Consider the following 22,142-nt stretch of genomic DNA (forward strand, 5'->3'; position numbering starts at 1 on the left):
TTGACTGCCACTGCCATGTGAAACACGCAATGCCAATAAAGAATAAATCCCATTGTTCTCTTTCTTTTTCGATCCTCAATGTTCTGTACTTGTCTTCCATTATTTTTTTTCTTTTTCCATGTTCTTTTCCTTTCGGCTTTGCCTTCTCTTATGTTTAGGAACAAAACAAAGCAGACTGAAGACAAACCGCCCTTCCTTTTGAATTTCCATGATTCGTTCAAAACAAGGGAACTTTAATACGCATTCTTCTATTTATTTCTTTCTTTTCCTTTTTGACTTTGCTTTGACATACAATTTTTGAACATATTATTCAAAATAACAAAGAATATGAAAACTATGCTTAATCCAAAGACAAAACTAATTGAAAAAAAAAAAAAAAAGTATTTGTCACTCTTTTTCTGAGCCCCCCCCAATAAAAGGAAATTAAAAAACTTTCACAAAAAAGAAAAAAAATAAAACTTTGTGAGAGGAAAGTAGCCTCAGCTTAGTTGCCTTGGAAACTTGAATTGTTGATTTTATTGTTGCCATTGCTATTGCTGTTGCCAGTAGTTATGTTTCCATTGCTGTTGGAGGTGGTGGTGAGGCTGGTATTATTGTTACCATTGTTGTTTGGATGAGCACCACCACCAATAATAGAAGTGATGGCTGCTGCTAGAGCTGCAGTGAAGTTTGGGTCCGATGCAATGGCAGCAGTGGCTGCACTCAGAGTGTCAGAAAGTGATGAGTTCTGCTGCCCTTGGTTCATTGGCAATGCCTGTAATTGAGCAGGGTCCATATCTTGGGACATCTGAAGGCCAGAGAATTTTGATTGGTTATAAAGTTCCTGACCAAAAATTTGAGGTAGCAATGAGGGCGAGGCATTGGAAAAATTCTGGGTTGGGTTTGGGAATGGGATTTGGAATTGGTTTTGTGGCCTTTGGAATTGTAAAGGGTTAGGGGACTGAGTTAGGTCCAATGTAACAGTTGGGAATGGGGCTGAGGCTGAGATTGTTGCCATGCTAGACGAGCATGGTAGAAGTGTCCTGGTCAGGAAATTTGAGTTCATTAGTCCATCAGCACTAGACATAGACCCCGAGAGCAACATTCGTGCTGCTGATGAAGTTGTGGATGCCATTGCCATAGCAGCTGGGGGCAAAGGATGGTTGTGATTGCCCTCGTATGTGGTTATCAGGATTGTCCGATCTTCCGCACATCTTTGTACCTGTTTAACAATCAAACATCAAAACTATTAGCATTAATTAAGGAAACACAGTTTCAAGATTGAATGTTCAGCAAAGAGAAACATAAGCATGGGAGTATGTACACTTCCATTATTTTCTCAATCCTCTAAAGCCAAAAACAGATTTTAGCTTGCAAATTTATATATACATATTTAATAATATTATAATTACAATGGAAATGAGAGTTGTGGTCTTCTGAATACCTCTGTCATACCAAAAAGATACTAGTTGAACAAAAAGACTCTCAGCCAAATTTAACATATTAGTCTTATCAAAACTTTATATATATATATATATATTAATAATATGATAATTACAATAGAGATGAGAGTTACGAAATTCGGAATGCTTTATTATACAAAAAGATACTAGTTAAACTAAAAGACTCTTAGCCAAATTTAACATATTAATCTTATCAAAAATTGAACAGGAAACCCTTTACTAGTGCTCTATGAGAACACAGAAATTAGTGCTACATAGATTGAGCAAATGAGGATTTAATAGAGCAATAATTTACAGTCAAAATTTTCCATAAGATACAGTAAAAGACAGAAAACATACTTGTTTTCGAACTGGGCAACCAGCAGCCATCGTGCATCGATAATAAGCTCGAGGACAAGGGTTCCCCTTAGCCATCTTCTGCCCATACTTTCGCCATTGGCATCCATCAGTGATCTAAAAACCAACAAATTAAAGTAATTTCCAATTAGTCAACTACAAGAATCAAATTCATCAATTTAACCACAATTGGATAATAAAAAACACTCATAAATATATGTCACCTACCATAGGCGCCTCTGATCGAGCTCGAACCGAAACCCGTGCCTTCCTCATCGTGGCCTCCGTTTGATCAACATTTTTAGGAGAATTGAATCTAGCAACTTTGTTAGGACCCCATCCTTGTGAAGTTTGACCAACTGGGCTTTCCTCTCTCCCATTATCTCCTCTACCATATTCCTTCTTGTTTTCCTGATCAAACACAAGCCTCTCCTCGCTAATTCCATCCTTTATTATTCTGACCTTCTTTGAGGCCAACTCTCCGTTGTTACCGGGCGATCCTGACCGTTCCCGGCTTCTTCCTTCCGATGAAGAGACCGAATTCTCATCAGTATCACCATTAGCAGCCAGCCCAAGATCCATGAACTGTCTAGGCACAATTAGGCCTCCATTATTTTTTCCCTCTACTACTTTCTCATCTACCCTACCATTTTCAGCTTTCGGAGCCTGCATAAGAGTCATCAAATGCATCTGGAGAGCATTGTAATTAGTAGTAACCTGATTAAGCATCTCTTTTAGTCGCTGATTCTCCACCTTCATTCGCTCAAGCTCAGCTTTTTTAACAACTAGCTGAATAAAACACAAAAGATAGTGATCCAAAATCAGCTCCAAAACTTAAAGATGAACGTAAATCCATCAAATCTAAGACCAACCCATCATAGAATTCAAAAAATTTTCTCATTTCCTTACCTCACTCTTCGCTCTTTTATCTTCCACGTTCGGTGATATGCCATCGTCCACCATGGATTGGTCGCTACTAGTGTTCGTGGTAAGAAGATTTAAACCAGTCTATAAAACAAAAACAAATTCAATTCAATCCCTTAAATTTTTTGAAAAAAAAAAAAACTAAAACTGTAATACAGTAAAGAATTATGGTATTGAACAGAACTATATATATATTCACGTACGTTTACGTTAAACTCTAACGTGGTCGGACGGTCTAAGTCGTCTTTTTTATCGGCATGATCGGTAGAAGGGGCAGCCTTGTTGTCATGGTCTTTCTTGGCGAAGAAGTCCATCTCATCGATGACCGTTCGTTTGTCATCGGACGGTGGAGGTGAATCATGGAGATTGGAGCAGTTAAGGTTGACTGGGAATTGGATAGTGGAGGGAGGTGACCTATTATTGAGTGTAGCATCCATGGCAGTAAGTTTACACTTGAAATTGTTGTGGCTGTTAATGTTGTCTTCGGGGAATGAGTTGAGTACTATTGGCTGGTGGAGAAAGAAACCAATTGGATCTAAATCAATGGAGAGTCCACCTCCTTTGGCCATAAATCCAAGAGAGAAATAGAGAAAGATGTATCAGTCTTTAAACGATGCAATGGACTCGGCAATAAAAGAGGGGTTGAGACTTTAGAAAGAAGACCAAAGAGTATAGTGTGGCGTGTAGAGTTGAATATTGTATTAGATTTAGAAGGAGAGAAATTGAAGAGGTAAGGTTGCAGTACTTTCGTGGCTTGCTTTTAAGAAGTCCACAATTTCCATTTTCGGCTGGGTATTTACCATTTTGTTCTTTTGAAAAATGTGACAATTCTATATTTTTCGGCCTTTACTTTTGTGTGGAAAAATAAAAGGAGCACGTGAAAAAACTATTTATTATGGTAAAATTATCTATACACACAAAAATATTATTAATAATTTCAAATTTGGTTGAGTTGATCAGTTTTTATTAGTTCTTGTTCAGACTTATTATTAACCTCACTTTTTTTACTTACTATTAACAATTTGCTACATTAACATGTCTCAAAAAAAAATATGTGTCTTTAGACTTTCTCTTTTTGAGTTCTTATAAAAGTTCTTAGATAACAATCTTTATTGAGCAAAATTATTGTTTCTCTAAAAAGAATGAGTGGTTAAGAAATAATGATTTTAATCATTTAATTAACATTATGAAATGTTTATCATTTCTCTAAAAAGAATAAGTGGTTAAAAAAAATATTTTCATCATTTAATTAACATTATGAAATGAGTCAATTAGATTCGTATCTCCATTTATAATTTAAATAATAAATATAAAAATAATACTATTAGCTAAAATTTATTTAAATTTTATCACAAAAAAATGATTGATAGTATTTTTAAAATTGTATTCCTAAAATTGCAATTTAGTACTCCACCCATTTTATAAGTGATTTATAGGATTTTAAAAGCTGCATTCCTAAAATTAAAGCAAGAAAAAGGAGTTTAAGAGTGAAATGATTTTTTTTAATAATTTCATAGTTACAATAGGAAATAAGGAATTTAAACTTTTTTTTTTTAGAAAAATGAATTTAAATTTGGATGCTTTCATAAAAACACTAAAATATGTCAGATCAACTACAAGGTTCTTGATGTTTATTTATATTATTATATAAAAATCAAAAGCCATATATTACAATTATTTCAAAATCAAATATATTTTTAATAATTTTTCTTTAAAAAAATAATATTTATAATACTTTAATTTTAATTCAAACGATAGAATATCAACAACAACAACAACAAAAAAAACATCGCTGAAGGTTATTATGTCCTCTTCTTTAAGGTTACTCATTTACTCAAAAATAGTGATAATAACATTAAGGAATATTTAAAGATATTATTTTTCTATTTTGTTTGAGGTGTTGAATATAATGGTTTTGGAAGATGCTTTTTAATTAAGAAAATGAAAGCCGGATTTCCATTTCTGCAGAGCTTTCTCATTTAATTCAACCAACAAACGAGTGATGACTCATGGATGCGTTTCCACCATATAATTAGCAAATCGTATAAAAAATCATCATCTTATAATATATTTTGACAAGATACTCCCATGTCTTATTGCACTATTTATTTTCAGCAAAAATATTGCACGATTCTTTTTTTTTTTTTTTTTAAATAGACGTAACGTAGTGGCTGAGGTAATCACGTCCGCCAATTTGGCCATTGGGAAGTGGCGCCCACACGGATGATGAGGGGCCCACATGAGGAAAGTTGTTTGATTATTGAGCATGATGTTTTGGTCATCACCTTTCTTATTAAACTGTTGGCTTGTTTGTTAGTTTTTGCTCTTAGTTTTCTAATAAGTTCTAATCCCGAAGACTGAAAAGTGACCATGATTTTTTTTTTTTTTTTTTTTTCAAGTAATGATACGTGTGCACTATTTTCATAATAATTTAATAACAAAGTTTAGCCGGATGGAGTTGCTATCGGTTATTATTTAGGCCACTAAAAGTGACCATGATTTTTTTTTTTTTTTTTTTTCAAGTAATGATACGTGTGCACTATTTTCATAATAATTTAATAACAAAGTTTAGCCGGATGGAGTTGCTATCGGTTATTATTTAGGCCACTATTAATTTTTTTATTATTATTAATAGGAGTCCAAATTTTTTGTCTTAACCTTTCTGCTACATTTTATGTACCACAAATTAAAACTTACTACATGTTTACTTATTTCATTAATGCTAATTTATTGCCTTTTTCCTATTTTATTTTGCAAAAATAAATTATAAAAACAAGAAACGCTACAAATCAGATCTCCACCGGCCACCACCACTAGCCCACTGCGACCACCACCTTCGCCGGCGCCGCTACAAAGTGTCAACGGTTATCCTCCATCCTGTCGACACTATGCTAGCGAGTAACCACCGCCTGTCCACACTATGCCAACCAGTAAAAACCCAATAAGTCAGATCTCCACCGGCCATCCCCACTAGTCTACCACTGCCACCTTTGCTAGCGCCACTACGGAGGCCATCCACCACCGCCTGTCACACTACGCTAGCCAGTAACCAGAAATAAATATTTTATTAAAAAAAAAAACCATCAATGCTACATTGTGATTTCGATTCTTTATTGGGTTGCAAGCGATGCACTTACACGAAATGATAGGGAAAAAATATATCACCTGGTGCCCATTATCTGCATGGCAGATTTATGAAAAACAAAAAATAATGGGCACTCTGTTTATTGGCTCATCGTTTAGTCTTTGATGTCTTTAAAATCAAGCTTGGAACAATCACAATGAAATTGCAATGTGGCGTTCATGGTGTGCTAGTGGTGATGGCTAGGCGAGATCTGACTAGCAGTGAAAAATGTTCGTTGACACTTTGTAGCGGCGCCGGCGTAGGTGGTGGTGGCCGGTGAAGATCTGATTTGTAGCGTTTTTTCTTTTTATAATTTATTTTTGCAAAATAAAATAGGAAAAAGGAAAGAAATTAACATTAATGAAATAAGTAGACATGTGGCAAGTTTTAATTTATGGAACATGAAGTGGAGCAGAAAAGTTGGGACAGGAGATTTGGACTCAACTTAATAGCTCACCACTTAAATTGTGTTATTAAATTATCATAAAAATATTATAGCCAGAGTTTTATGAGAAAATTTAAGAACACAATATTTTTACCATAATTTTGATATGGTAGATTTTGATTATTGGAAAAAAAATAATGAATTTATGTGAAAGTGATAAGCAAGTAATCAACATTAAAATAAATATATATATATATATATATGTTCACAATAATTTAACAACCATTTTATAACAAATTGTATATGGCAAATTATTAAGAACCAATAATAATATGTCACTTAAAAATTGTGGTGATAATTTGGCCGACCTAGAATTACACTCAAAAAAGAAATTGTGTTAGAAGTAGCACTCTAGTTACATTGTTTGTGTTAGATAGAATTACCCAAATGTCCATAATTGGAGGGGTGTTTTTCTGGTCAAAGTGTGGGGTGGAAGGAGATTGACGCGTTCCAAAAATTCACCGTCCCGATTGGCCCGGTGCCACTCACTCATGAAAAAGAGTAGTCTGAGTCAACGGTTTGATGGGGACTTGGGGCCCACCAAGTGATGACTGGAAAAGTGGGGTCCTTCTCCTTCATTTGTTAAATTTTTGACTTGGACACGTAGCAGGATCCAGACCAAGCTTAGCGGGTAGACTCCGTCGACTCATTTGGTTTTGGACCGAATCCTTTGCTTTTATGCTCAATTTATTTTTGTCCATTTCCATCTCCATCTTCTGTGGGAATTAATATTAATTTATTATGGACATTTGGAACGCTTCCAGTCTAAAATAATAATAATCATAATAAAAAATTAAACTAACCACAAATAAAAAAAAAATCATAATAAAAAAACCTAGAATTTCTCGTAATTTGCTAGTATTTTTTACTCTTTGATTTGGTCGGTTAGTATGATTTTTTTTAATATTCTATATAAGCCCTGTAACTGATTTGAAAACATCTTTTCTAATTATCTAGCTACTTGATCTACAATAATTAGACATAGTAAATGATCAATAAGGTCATATTGATTGATTGTCCAAATACGATGAATTAGAAATTAGTTTGTCAAAATTTGACATTTACGAAACAATGGACCATCGATATCAGTCTGTTCCATGATTGAATGGACCCATTCATCAACTGATCAAACAGGAATATATTCAATTGATTTGTTAACAATATCAATAATAATTTGTATTGATGCCAAAAAATAAATAATAAATATTGTAATATATTATTGTGGGGTCATAGAGCCCAGTGATATACATCCACCTTTTGTACTGGGCCTGAAACCCATAATCACATATGAAGAAAACAATGATTATCATGGCAACCCAGGAAACCGTGCCTAAGACAACTCTGTCCTCAGCTGGCCAAGGTTAAGGTAGAAGTAAAGTGACTTATCGGCAAAGACAATCTTCTAAAGTACTCCAAGGAAAAAGATAAGTACAGCAAGTAAGCACACTGGAGCATGGCAGTAAAGCAATTACAGAAAAAGTTACTGCCTCCACATTAAATGTTCCATAACTAACACTCTGGCTGCATTAATGTGAAAATGATACCTGAACAGTGGCTTTTCAGACTCACAGCTACTACCTAAAAGCTTTAGGAGGAGGTTGATGTGACAAAGACGAACAACAACAGATCTAACATGCACGTGTATGGTGGAGATGAAGGAGGAAAGTAGTATATAAGGGAGAAGAAGCCCTAAGAAATCGGATGGGGATTTTATCAGAGAAAACACTGTAGCAATCTGAACTAACTTTGTAATCATAGCCACTGCCACTCAAGAAATAATAAGTTGAAGTTCCTCGGGTTAGTGCCGAGGAGTGAATTGTTTGCCCAAGTCCACATTTGTTTTACTCATTCTTTCTTTAAATCATCTTTAACTGTTGTTACACTCACCAAAACCCAGTTCTTCTACCCATTTCTCTACAAATTTATTGTATTGAGCTTACTAGGCTTGAATCTACTCGTCCCTTTGGAATAGTGTATAAACCTAGTCCCTACAATTATATACTGTGATCCTTATTCATGTACGGTGGCTTCTCAAGCGTTTCTATCTTGGGTTCAAACTTCAATCTCCCTAGTTTTATTTATTTATTTTAATACATTTTAAATGAGAGAAGGAATTTAAACTATAACGTTTTAGTTGGAAAAATAATTTAAAAACCCCCCATTTAACTTTTTTTTTTAAAAGAAAAAAACCCCATTTAACTTAAAGATCATTGGTCTTAACATAAAAATGGTGATTGCCACTCCAAAGTGTTAATTGAGGTGGTAATTAATTAATAGTGTTCTCACAATTTTTGGACACTCAAAGTTGTATTACTCAAAAAGTTATATGACTTAATTTAATATGCAAATTATAATTTTATAAAAAGGAAAAGCAAATTAGAATATTAATATGAAATTAAATTTAGCCTTTTCTTTTTAGAAGAAAGACATAATTGATATTATTAATGTAAACCAGCTATATTGGCCTAAAGTACAGGATGGAACTAAGAATGAACATCATTCATCCATACAATAAAATCTGTTATGTTTTTGAAAAATCTAGCTAGTTTATGAGCAACTTTGTTACCTTCTCTTCTAGTATAAGAGTAAAGAAATTGAGAAAAACATCTAGTAAAGAACCTTGCATCTTGAATCAAAGGATCAAAAGCAACTAGAGAAACAACCTCCCTAGCCAATGCCTTGATAGTCAATTCAGAATCTCCCTCTAAGACAACCTTCTCTAGTCCAAGTTCTAAGCCTAGCTCAAGAGCTTGAGTGCCAACAAGAGCTTCAATCTGTTCCGTCTTGTATGCCTGGGTAAGTTGCTGAGATAAAGAGACTATAACTGAACCTTGACAATTCTGGGTGACCACGTACACCTATACTTGATTTATTCTCATCCTTAAAAGTAGCTCCATCAAAGTTGATCTTGTACAAGTCAATTAGAGGTGATCTTTCACTAAATCGAGGTTATGTGTTACCAATTGAATATGTTATGAATTTTTAACATGTTTGTGATCTTACACATTGTGTTTGTGGTATGTGACTTAATGTGAATGTTACACATTTTGAAAGGTGATTTCATCATGCGAATCCCTATTACAAAATTTTCAAAATATTTAAATACTCTTGATTAAGATTTTATTTCCAAAGGTGGTACACATCAAATAATGAATTTCACTCATATGATTCTCTACTAATTTGAATAAAATTCTAAAAAAAAAATTAAAAGAAATTTTTATTATTTATTTTAAGTGATTTTTATAGTTAAAAAAAATATTTATAGCATAATTTTTGCTGGTAATTTAAAAAAATATTTCCCTTTTATATTATTTTTATTATCTATTTTATTGTTCACTTTTGATATGATGATAAGCGGCGTCTATTTTTTTTTTTTTTTTTTTTCATATCATTTTTAATTAACAGGGCATAATGTGGGCGTAATTTATCCAATTTTTTAAATTTAAAAAACATTTAAACATAGACTTAAGCATATAGTATAAGTTAAACCCCTAGTTCATAAGCTTAATAGTAAACAATAATGCATAAAAGATAGAACTGAATTTCGCTTGATTATTAACGATTAACGAAATAAACAACAACTCTTCTAAAAAAAAAAAAAAATCATATTAGCAAATAAATTATCTATAAAATAAATAGACTAAATGAGCAGAAAAAAAGGACCCTTTAAAGTCAGGTCCGAATTGCTCACTACTAGCATATATATAATTTGTTTTCAGCATGATCGATCATTATCATTTTCATTAATTGTACAAAAAAATGTAATGAGACTTATATATGTTATTTATGATTTGCAGTAGACTAGTAGGTCCAGATTCGTTTTCACACTCGATCGGGGTGGACGCTTCCATAACCTGGTGAATTCGAAGTCTAAGAGTCAGTGAGGTGGGCCGCATTTGTTTAAAACTTTAAAGATCAAATTAAAGTCACAAAGAGCAAATGGAAATGGGTCTTCTCCACTATCCCATTTTTCAGATTTCTCTGTTCACATTCCTTTTAATCCACACAACACAAGTTGCCCTTTTTCTCGCTGAACATGAGTCACGTGACTTGTTATAATAGCAATCAAGTATAATTTAGTTGCTTTCCCACTATAATCTCTATGCATGTAGAGTTTTGATTATTGATTATAGGGTTCCAAATGAACGGAACTTATTGAAATTTGTTTAGAGAAATGATATGTCTACAATATTTTTACAACAAATTCTAAGTGACAAGTTGTTACTGGTTGTTATTGTTGGGGCAAAAAAGTAATATTACTGTAAGGTTCAAATTTGAACCAATAACAACTAACCACTTGTGATTTGTTGTAAAATATTGTAGACGTAGCATCTCTCGTTTGTTTATATAAGTTTGTAAATAAATATATCAGATTATAATTTGGAATTTATTGGCAGTAAAAATAGTCCATTTTATAATAATAAAAAATTATATATAATTTTCAACAATATAAGGTTGGTGAATTTAGTTTTTATAATTAAGTTCATAAATAAAAATTATTTTATTTAATTAATTCAAATGATAAAATTTCAATGATAATTTAGTTATTAATTATTAGCTTTGGTTTGTGAAGAAATAATTTTGTAACCCTAGTGGTGTTTAAATTATATATGGTAGTAGAATAAATTTATTAAGTAGTTCATGAAAAAGTTTAAGAAAATAGAGAGATGCTACGTCTACAACAATTTTACAACAAATCACATGTGGTTAGTTGTTATTGGTTGAAATTTAAAACTAACACTAATATTACTTTTTTGTCTCAATAATAACAACCAATAACAACCTGCTATTTAGGATTTGTTGTAAAAATGTTGTAGACATATCATTTCCCAAGAAAATAAATCAAGTTTGAACATATCATATAGCTTTGAACTGAGCTCAAGTTTGATTTGTGTTCAAAATAAAATTTAATAAGCAATTTTTTTTTAACTAATAAACAAGTTCTAAACTTTCAATATTTAACTTGACTTAACTTTATGAACCTAATTATTTTGGGGTAAATGAGGTGCTTGCTTATAAATTTCAACTAATATATTCATCCCCTTATTTTATTTATTTAATTAAGAAAACATAAATTAGAATATTCTTTCACCGAAAAAATAATTAAAAACAAAAACTTTTCGTTCGGTGACAAATTCATGTAAGTTACGTAAATCGGCAGATTACCCATTAAATTCAAACTTTATGGTTGTTATATTTATATAGATTTAACTTTTATTTTCACTTAAGAGGTACCATTCAACTTTGATAACTTGACTCTACTTTTAACATCTAGGAGTAGAATTCATGTGACCGAAGAATTTAGTACTTTCTAACGACATATTATTCACTTTACAATAATGCTAACCAATTGTTCATGAATGTGTGCATTAATTTGTTGGTTTTATTTCTTTTTCGCTTTTGATTTCTATGTGGAAGAAGAATGAAAAAGAGGGGCGGCAGCCTAAAACTGAAGTAAAGATAGATAGATAGATAGATCTGTTCAAAGAGATATGGTACACAAAAAGTGAGAAAAAAGTCCTCTAATGACTATTGTGCATGGAAAAAGAACAGGAACAAAAACGTGATTCAATTAATTTAGTTCTTTCTAGTCATTTACAAAGCTGCATGTACTGTTAATCGGTGTTATTTTAATTTAGAAAGTGACAGCAGCTAATTGCCACTAGACAGTGTTCTGTTCCTCTTTAATTGCCATAACAATCATTTTAACACACTCTCTCTCTCTCTGTCTCTTATATGCAGAATTTAAATTAAGAACGACAATTTCATTGGTCATTGTTTGAAGGCCTAATTCTTATTTTTCTATTAAAAAAAATGATTAACGATTGTGGCAACAGAGAAAACGTGGTGACATATGGGCCATATCTCAATTGTTGTTTAAACTTTAAAACCCCGTTGAACTCACCAGACATGGGCCGCTAGATACTGCAGAGAGTCTCAAGAAGGCACTGGCCACAGGAAAAATAGTCTTTCCCTAAAAGCGTGGTGACATTATTAGCAATTTGATTGAATTTAAATGTGATTATTATTTATTTTTTTATTATAGATACATGAATATTGGTTTATGGTATCAACTCCATTATATATAATTACTACTATTTATTATCAGTTCAAGACACAAATTGGTTTATGGTGTTTGTGAGGGTTTTATTTTTTATTTTTTTATATAAAAAATAGAAATTTTATTCTAGCCTAATATAATCTAAGTATATATTTATACAAAATTCTCTCTTGGAGACTTGAATCTCGGTCCTTACCCTTATATTTGGAGAATCGCCATGGGTGTCTACGAGGTTTGAACTCCAATTGCTGTTTACTAGCTAAACTAGGTATGATCCATAAATATAAATGCTATTTATTTTTTGACAAAGTCTTCTTTTTTCTTTCTGTGGTCCGTGTCTTTATTAGATTGGCAAGTAGTAGTTGGCTAGTAGCCCACATCTTAATAAAATTCAACATGTATTAAATTCTGAAACAATTAATTTAATTAATTACATACAATATTCGTAGTTTAATACTCCACATTTTACTTTTTTTCTTTTTTAAATTCAATAGTTTTTTTATTTTATTTTTTATACAAAATAGAATTTTTACTATAGAATGTTTAAGTGTGAAACTCCATTCTGGAGACTTGAACCACAGTCCTTCCCCACACCCCCACAAGCACTTATACTTGTGCAGTGACCAACGCACTAAGGATATGCGGTAGTTCTTAAATTCAATAGTTACAACAATGGAGGTAGGAGATTTGAACTTTAAATGTCTTTGTGGAAAATATTAAGAGGTGCTAATTGAGGTATAAAGCTCTTAGGCGTAGTCTAGTACTTGATGAAAAAGAAAAAATGTTTCATTAACTAAATGCCTACATAACTCACACCAAACACTCTCTCTCTCTCTCTCTCATGTGTGTGGATATAGTTTTTTTTTTCTTCTAATGTTGAAGAAACTATTAATATGACATAAATGCTTACTATTTATGTATTTTAATAAAATAGTTGAATTCATAATAAATTTAATAATTTTAGATTATAAGATTTATTGTGAAATTATTATTTTTAAGTCAAAATTAATGATGAAATTATGTTGAGGGACCCAAAAATATACTCTAGTTGTAACTTCCTCTTATCCAAGTTAAGGGCCATAATACTTTTGGTGAGTGAGAGATATAGAAAATGTGTGAGATGTGTGATATAGAATGGTTTACTTAAAAAAAATCTATGAGATATAATTTTATATTTTATTATGTTATTTTGATGACAAAGAAAGGTACTTGTTTGATAGGGTTTTGAGCTCAATTACTTGTGTAGAGTTTATTCGACATAGACGATGAATCAGTTTTAGTTTTTACAAGTAAAAAATTAAAAAGGGCAAGATAAAAAAGGGAAAATAAAAGAAAATAAAAACATAATTAATAAAATTTGTCTATCTTTATCATCATGTACACTAATACTTACAAATTGATATGACAATAAATATGATTGGTATTACTTCAACAACATAATAAATAAATATTGAATTATATTTTTATGATTTGTCACACATTAATTTGTAAAACGTATGTAGTAAAATTTATAGTATCCCCATAATAAATTTTTCCCCTAAGAAAAAGATAAAATTTATAAGTGTTTAAACTATCTTAATATTTAAAATACTCATTCTAAGGTGGGTTCGGATTAACACTTTTTAAGCATGAATTCGTTATTACTGCCTTAAATATATGAGAGAGAGAGAGAGAGAGAGAGAGAGAGAGAGAGAGATTAATTTGAAGATGCACATCGCAGACTTACTATCCAAAATGAGCATCATAAAGATAATATTTGTTCTATTTAATTTATATATATAGAATTATTATGAAGAGTTTTTTTTAACTCCGTGGTATTATCTACTCTCATTTAAAATAAAAAAAAATTATAGTTTGAATCTTTCCTCCTCATTATTAGTTATAACTATCTAATAAAATTAATAATATAAAACTTATATAAAAGTATTCATAAAAAAGCTTTATATAAAAGATTGGCTTAATGAATAAAAAGAACTAGATTCTCAAAAAAGAAAGAAGTAATAAAACGAAATTAGAGAAGACTGAGATTACTATGACTAAGGGTACACGTTTCAGCTTTGGAAGTTGAATAAATAAAAAAATAAAAAGCCAGATTTAAAGATAACTAAGAAGATATAAGTAGAAATTTAAAAAAAAAAAAAAAAAAAAATCTAAGACTTAAGACGTGCAAAGCCCTTTTTTTTTTTTATTATTAATCACATTCTAGAGTCTTGAACTTATAACTAAATATTTAATTGTACAATTTATGGACCGCTTGGTCGGAAAAGATACGTTTCAGACACATTTGATTTTCATGTTTGAAACGAGGGACAAACGTGTATGCTTTTTTTTTTTTTTTTTTGATGGGAAAACGTGTATGCTTTTATCCTAAGTTGATGCATCATTTTCAACACTTTCAATTAATGTTTCAAATATTAAAAAACTACTATATATGTTGTATAAACAACCATCGATCAGAGTCTAAAATAATACTCAATAAAATCACTCCTGTCAACGTTCAAACTGTTTTCTCTGAAGATTCAAATCACTTGGATGACCGTTTTTATTTATTTATTTATTTATTTTTGAGAGAATGACCAGTTAATCATGTACAGCTTAGAAGAAATTATAGGAAAATAGCAATCTGTTTCCAAAAGGAGCTTTACGCCGTACGTAGAGCTGTATTAATTACTATATATATATATATATATATATTGAATTTTCTGTATTAACATCCAAGATGGGACTGGTCAACATTTATTGTTCCTCAGTCCATCTTGAGGGGGAGTATGAAATGTCAGCTGCCACACCAAAGGATGCATCAGCTGCCACACCAGGGGACACACCAGCTGCCACACCAATGCAGCACAATATGCCTCCCAATGCAGCAGCCAATGCATCGGGTGCCAATGCATCAGGTGCCATAATTAGTGCAGCAAAGATCAATAGAAGTCCAGCCCGTAGTTTCTCAGAATTGAAGAATATGAAGTCTTGTAATTGCTTACCTAAACGGCAGTGTGGTTTACTTAGTTTACTTGATTAATGTATATAAACGGCATGTAGTTTTTCCTTACTTCTTAGTCAGTTAGTTTGTTAGCTCAAGTCAGACACGTGAGCAATTCTGTTATAACTGTTGCGGCATGTTCACACGTGTATGACAGTTAGTTAAGTTAGTATATATATGTGATTGTACAGTTACGAAATCGATTGAATGAGAATAGTTTTTCACCCAAATTTCATAACCATCCCCTGTCAACCCAACTGCAAACTTGTCCTCCCACTTGTTTCATTAGTCTTGTGACTCTTGTCCTTCAAACTAATGGAAGAGCCATACCAAACCCATGTGATGAGACTAATGTGTGTCCGTGTTTAATCCAAAGCATGCCCTTTTAGGTATAGAGGAGGCAAACATTTATGCAAGTTACTACTATATGCCCGAGAAAAAGTGCTAATTATACTTGCGCGTATATATTAAAAAGATTAGTTAAGTTGTAATTGAAATTTTTTGTAATTTCTTATAAATCTAAAATACATTTATTAAATATTTGATGTGAGACTCAACAAACACGTCCATAAAAACACACTAAAACACAATTTGGAGTATCACTCAAAGCCCTATGTGTTGGTTTGAGATATTTATTAGTTGATAGTTTCATAGAGAATAATGCCTAAATGAGTAAATGTACATCCATCTTGTGGACTAGTTCTCAAAAAAAAACTTGGTCAAAATTTTCAATTATAACCGCAATGCTGACACAGTAGAAGTGGCTTTTGAAGGAAGAGAAGAGACGCGAGTCTAAACACAAATCTTCAAAAACTTGAAAAGAGAGAGAAGAAGAAGGGACCTCGATCCATTAAGGCACAGCCAAATCTTATGAGCAGATGTGAACGCAAATGATAGTTTTGCACCTTTTGCAAGCCCACATATATTACGTACAAGTCATTCATCATATTAAAGCAATATTATAGTTAAATATGGTTTTCAACACATAAAATTGACACTCCAAGTATTAAAAGTAAACAAAAAAAAAAAAAAAAAAAAAAAAAAAAACTATCTCATGAAAGCTAGTTATTGATTCCATACAAATCATTTTAGAAGGGGAAAAAATAAGGAATAAAAGAAAACAAATTCAATTTATAGGCCTTATCTATACTGTTAATACTTCAATTTATATTGAAAAGAAAGGTAGGGTTGTTGATACACATCACATGGATTAATAGCCTTGATTTTTACAGTAAAAAATTTTCTTATATTAAGTGAAAGTTAAGGATCTAGGAAAGCTTAGTTCACATTTGCACTATTTAAAAAAAAAAAAAATACTAGTCACATTATGCATTCAGATTGACCTACTACGTACATACCCAAGGTAGAATATACACCCACACAACATTTTCATTGTCCAAATCTACACAATTTGTAATGTTACAAGTTATCTTAATTAGTTTGACAAGAATTTTCTTTTCTTTTTTTGACAAAATTCTATTAGTTAATGGATCATACAACCGTGAACAAGTAGAAAATCAACCCCTCTCCCCCAAAAAAGGGGAGACACGTTGAATGAAATTGAAAAGTATGAATAACATGCAAACCTTTCAAATTAAATAATAAAAGGATAATACTTTCTCAAAAAAAAAATAATAATAATAATAAAAGGATAATACTTACTATCTAAGGCACTACTTTAAACGTGAAGCCACAAACTTCATGCGTGTTTGGTATGTACTTTCTTAATGCATTATAATGATATATATTAATCCATTTTAGTCAACGAGTACCAGAGCGGAGTTAGCTCAAGCTTCAATTTCATTGGGCCGCTATGCTAAATTTATTAAACTCTTAAATTAAAAAAAAAAAATATATATATATATATATTATACAATAGAGATATTTTGTTTTCGTTGGTTTACCCAAAAAAAAAGATATTTTGTTTTCGTACTCTATGCCTTGTGCTCTGTCGGCTGAGATCCAAATCTTCTTGGAAATCAGTGATCACGTCACATGTCGGTGCCAATTGTTGAAGTGTCTGACTTGTTTTTTGTGTGTGTGAACTATTTCGCTTTGTCTACGTCAAAGTTGTGCTATGCAACGAACAACAGCATTTTGTATGGGAATTTTGGTATTATCTAATCAACGAATTTTCTGTAATGGAATCCTTTATTCATACTATGTCATCATATTTAATTTAAACAACGATAAATCTGCTGACATAATGATAAATTGCTGACCGTTAAGAACCTAAATATGGTTTACTTTTACCTAAAGCTTTTTTTTTTTTTTGGTGATAATAATACCTAAAGCTAGACATGGCAAAACGGGTCAGAATTTTCTGACCCGACCCAACCCGACCCAAAAATACTCGACCCGAACCCGATTTTTTGACCCGAAGCAAAAGGGGGTTGACCCGTGACCCGACTCGTGTTTNTATATATATATATATTATACAATAGAGATATTTTGTTTTCGTTGGTTTACCCAAAAAAAAAGATATTTTGTTTTCGTACTCTATGCCTTGTGCTCTGTCGGCTGAGATCCAAATCTTCTTGGAAATCAGTGATCACGTCACATGTCGGTGCCAATTGTTGAAGTGTCTGACTTGTTTTTTGTGTGTGTGAACTATTTCGCTTTGTCTACGTCAAAGTTGTGCTATGCAACGAACAACAGCATTTTGTATGGGAATTTTGGTATTATCTAATCAACGAATTTTCTGTAATGGAATCCTTTATTCATACTATGTCATCATATTTAATTTAAACAACGATAAATCTGCTGACATAATGATAAATTGCTGACCGTTAAGAACCTAAATATGGTTTACTTTTACCTAAAGCTTTTTTTTTTTTTTGGTGATAATAATACCTAAAGCTAGACATGGCAAAACGGGTCAGAATTTTCTGACCCGACCCAACCCGACCCAAAAATACTCGACCCGAACCCGATTTTTTGACCCGAAGCAAAAACGGGTTGACCCGTGACCCGACTCGTGTTTTTTGCGGGTCAACCCGACCCGACCCGTGACCCGAACCATTTTTTTAAAACTTTTTTTTTTGGTAAAAAAAATAGTAAAACTAAGACAATATTGGTTTAATTGTTTTGTGAACTTTAAGGAAACAATTGATACATTTACATAACTATATGCAAATTAATTGAAAGATTAATAGTTGAACATTCTGTAATGAGTGAATATTTTTAGATATCAAATAGTAAAGTACATGCAAGATAATCTGGTTACAGTTTAGGTTAAAAACATAGATTTAAAATTGTAGACATGTAAGAAATATTCACAAGTGTGAAAATAGTGAAGCTAAAGTATCAAATTAGCATAAATTATGATACTTAGACCTATTTTTTATAATTTATGTCCAAAATAAACAACTTTTCAAAATAAATTATGATATATCCTAGAGTGTGTGTTGCTTAACAATAATATGATATTCATAAAAGAGACCATGTATAAATAAGTAAGCAATCAAATTTTAAAGTATATCTCAAATTGAAATAGAGTGTCAACCACAACTGATAATAGATTATAAAATAATTTTCAAGATTGTAAATTTCTTATATATTTTTATTCTTTATCAAATGAGTTATCCAATAAGTCATTTGTAATTTGTTTTATATTTGGAATGTTGATATTGTGCAGAAATAAAACTTGTGTATTTGTTTTACTTATCTTTGTGTTATTTTGTTTTAGATAGTAATGTTAGGATTTGTATAATTTTAAAATTGTTGAATAAGTATTAATAAGTTTAATTGAGTTCATTCTTGATATAAGTGGTGAATTCAAAATAATGCATTTTACATTAAGTAATTTGTTGCATAACTTTCCAAATGACAGATACATGTTGTTTTCTATATAAAAATTAAATAAAAAAAAAATTCATGTGAAAAATACGGGTCAACCCGACCCGACCCGCAACCCGATTGACCCGAACCCGATTTTGACTCGCTTAAAGTGACCCGTTTTTGACCCGTGACCCGTTTGACCCGTGACCCGATTGACCCGACCCGACCCGCCCGTTTTGCCATGTCTAACTAAAGTTTTTTTAAATTTAATATGTAAAAACTAAAAACGCTAACACTTTTTTTGTGTTGCGGTGGAAACAAGAACAAATCCTCACACTCTCACCTGCAAAACTCTAAATAGCATAATATAATAATATTCCAAATCCAAAACCAAGTAACAATTTAGTACAGTGATCAATAACAAAATACTAAATAACACTGAAACGTAAACAAACTAATAATTGAAATTCAACTATATATAGAACAAGTAATCTAATTAGCTTGTTTTAAATTCCCACAAGTTGGAAGCATTATGCCAAAAGTACTACTTTTTGGCGATTTGATTGGTGGATATATAAAATATCAAGTAGAGAGCTCGATCACATTCGGTTTCGTAGGTAGGCTAGGTCTTGTTCGGTACATATGTTTAAAAATATGTTTTTAGTTTTTAAATAACATTACACGTATTTTCACACATTTATTCACTCACACGTATTTCTAAAAAATATAAACAATGTTATTAGAATAACATTACCAAATGGGTCAGTATCTGTACATTTGTGTTTTTTTGCAAGCATTGTGTTCCATATTATATACGCACTGCTCCACGGCATTCCTATTTCACTCATGAAACATGTGAAAGCACAATTCTCTCTCTATCTCTAGGATTCTTATATATAGTAGCTAGCACATGTCAAATATGTCATCTCAATATTTCAACCAAATAAATTTAATTGGCCAGCAGGTTAAGTGGGACAGATTTTGGCTTTCAACCTACAGTCCTTAAAAATGGTTGACAATGTTTCAACATTTTGGATCATGATTTGAATTTTGTGATGCAGTCCAGAGTATTATTTAAAGATTCCAAGTCGCAAAAGTTCTCCATTTGATCAATTTGCTCACGTGCTTGTTTATTTCTTTACCTAAACCTTTCCGCTTCACATTATACAGCACAAGAGACAGATAAGACTTAAGAGAGAAGATAAAGCTGCGCATTTATGTAAAGAGGCCTATTTCCAAAAAGGTTGGTTGCCTCATATATTTATTTGCTGACCCATTGTGAACTGAACGTTCAGTCTGGGCTAGTTTGGTAGATGCAATCACCGCCATTGAAAAAAATTCAAGGAGATGAACTAATTCATTTTTGGTCTCTCTTCTACCAAAGTCAGCATTTTCGTCTCTGTTTGGTAAGAAGAGAGAATTAAGAATTTAGAATTAAGGCACATGCTAGGATATTACAAATTTATTTATTATACACATTTGATGTGGAATGCGGAAGTATCAAGAAGTAAAACACATCTACTTCTAGAAAACAATAAACAAAACACGTTTACTTCTGAAAATAATATCAAATCCACGAGGGTTTCTTGAATCCACAAGGAGAAAGAGTTTGGAATCCACTAGAAAATAGAAAGACAAAAATCTGAATTTTATTAATTGAATAATTGTTAAAAAAACGTGTATAGACTTAGGGGCATATATAAGGAGAAAGTATTCCATGTTTTGGTAATACCAACTTAGCATCAGTTTTGGTATTTCCTACTCTATAAATGAGTGACATCTATTTCAAAAAACCACACCAGATTATTCTAATAAATGATTAATATATCTTCCCAATAGTATAGAAGATTGTGATTAATTTATTAGAGTAGTCTAATGTGATTATTTTGAAACATATGTCTCTCATTTATTGGGTAGGAAATACCAAAACAGATGTTGAGTTGGTATTACTGAAATATGGTATACTTTCTCCTATATATTTTCTCCTTGAGTTGAAGGTCAAAATATGAAATCGTCTGCTCCAATTAAACAAATACTTTGAACACTTTAATGACTTGATCCAGTTTTGAAACTTGAATTTTTCATAAAGTGTAGCATAAAATTTATTCTCATCTACCTTCAATTTATTTGCAAAATCAATCAACAAAGGACTGATAATAAAATTTAAAAATTTTACTCCAAGAAAATCAACATATTGTGTAGTCATTTTCAACAAATCAACCAAAACATGAGGATTGTGAGTTGTGAACTTATTCTCATATTTAACCTCAATTGGATCTTCCATAATATTCTCAACAATTACCATCCCTTGATTTCTGTCATTATCCACAATCAGTTCAACCTTCTTTTCTTTGACCTCTTCATCAAGTTTTTGGCAAGTGGTATCTTCAATCTTCAATTCAATAACTTATTGCAAGTCTTGATCTTTTTTAACCACTTCAAAATTTTCTTTAGAAATAGTCTGTGATAACGCCTTAAAATGTATACTTATTATATATTTATGTAGGCATTATCTCCTTATTACTATGCTTAATTTGTATAATTAAGCCATGATTTTCATTAGTCCCTATTATTTATTTTTACATAATTTCTTGAATAAGATGTCATTCATTATGTGTAATTTTTTACTTTTAGAAAATCATGTGAAAAAGATGAGTTTATAGGAGTTTGTGAGAGAATGGAGGCCAAACTAGAATTAAAGTAGAGCTAAAAGACCATACTTAAATGTCTAAGGAGGTGCAGTCGGAGTGCTTGGGTCATCTCCCATGTTTGGAAGCTTTAAATAAGGAAAGAAATCAAAGAGGTAGAATCTGAAAAGGAAAAATCAAATTTAAGCACTGATCAGTATTTTAGGCGTATCTCTCTTCTCAAAAATCCAATTGACACAAGGCCAAATGGATTGGAACCGTGACTTAAATATCTACAACTTTCTTGTTTTCATTTTTTCAAAGTTCATAATTTTAGAAAGCTGAAATTAACTCACAAATTAATTTGGACAAAAATTAAAATAGTAAAAGTTTTATTTTCTTTGGACATTTTGACATTAG

At 31.5% G+C, this 22,142-nt stretch overlaps 1 protein-coding gene across 2 annotated transcripts; it reads right to left on the reverse strand.

Annotated features, from left to right (window-relative positions):
- Positions 1–227: 227 nt before the first annotated feature.
- Positions 228–3,451, reverse strand: LOC112033147 (probable WRKY transcription factor 31). 2 transcript variants are annotated; one of them, XM_065777449.1, is made up of 6 exons: positions 2,906–3,451; positions 2,688–2,786; positions 2,532–2,567; positions 2,007–2,444; positions 1,782–1,895; positions 228–1,201 (listed from the first exon to the last, which is right to left on the reverse strand). In XM_065777449.1, the coding sequence occupies exons 1-6, from the start codon at positions 3,269–3,271 to the stop codon at positions 485–487; spliced, it is 1,770 nt and encodes a 589-aa protein (XP_065633521.1). In that variant the 5' UTR covers positions 3,272–3,451; the 3' UTR covers positions 228–484. The 2 variants fall into 2 exon arrangements, with proteins under 2 accessions (XP_065633521.1, XP_023921697.1); XM_024065929.2 differs by having other exon boundaries at positions 2,007–2,567; positions 2,906–3,450.
- Positions 3,452–22,142: the final 18,691 nt, after the last annotated feature.

Source organism: Quercus suber, unplaced genomic scaffold (genome assembly GCF_002906115.3).
Source record: "Quercus suber isolate HL8 unplaced genomic scaffold, Cork oak 2.0 scaffold_155, whole genome shotgun sequence".
Classification (NCBI taxonomy): Eukaryota; Viridiplantae; Streptophyta; class Magnoliopsida; order Fagales; family Fagaceae; genus Quercus; species Quercus suber.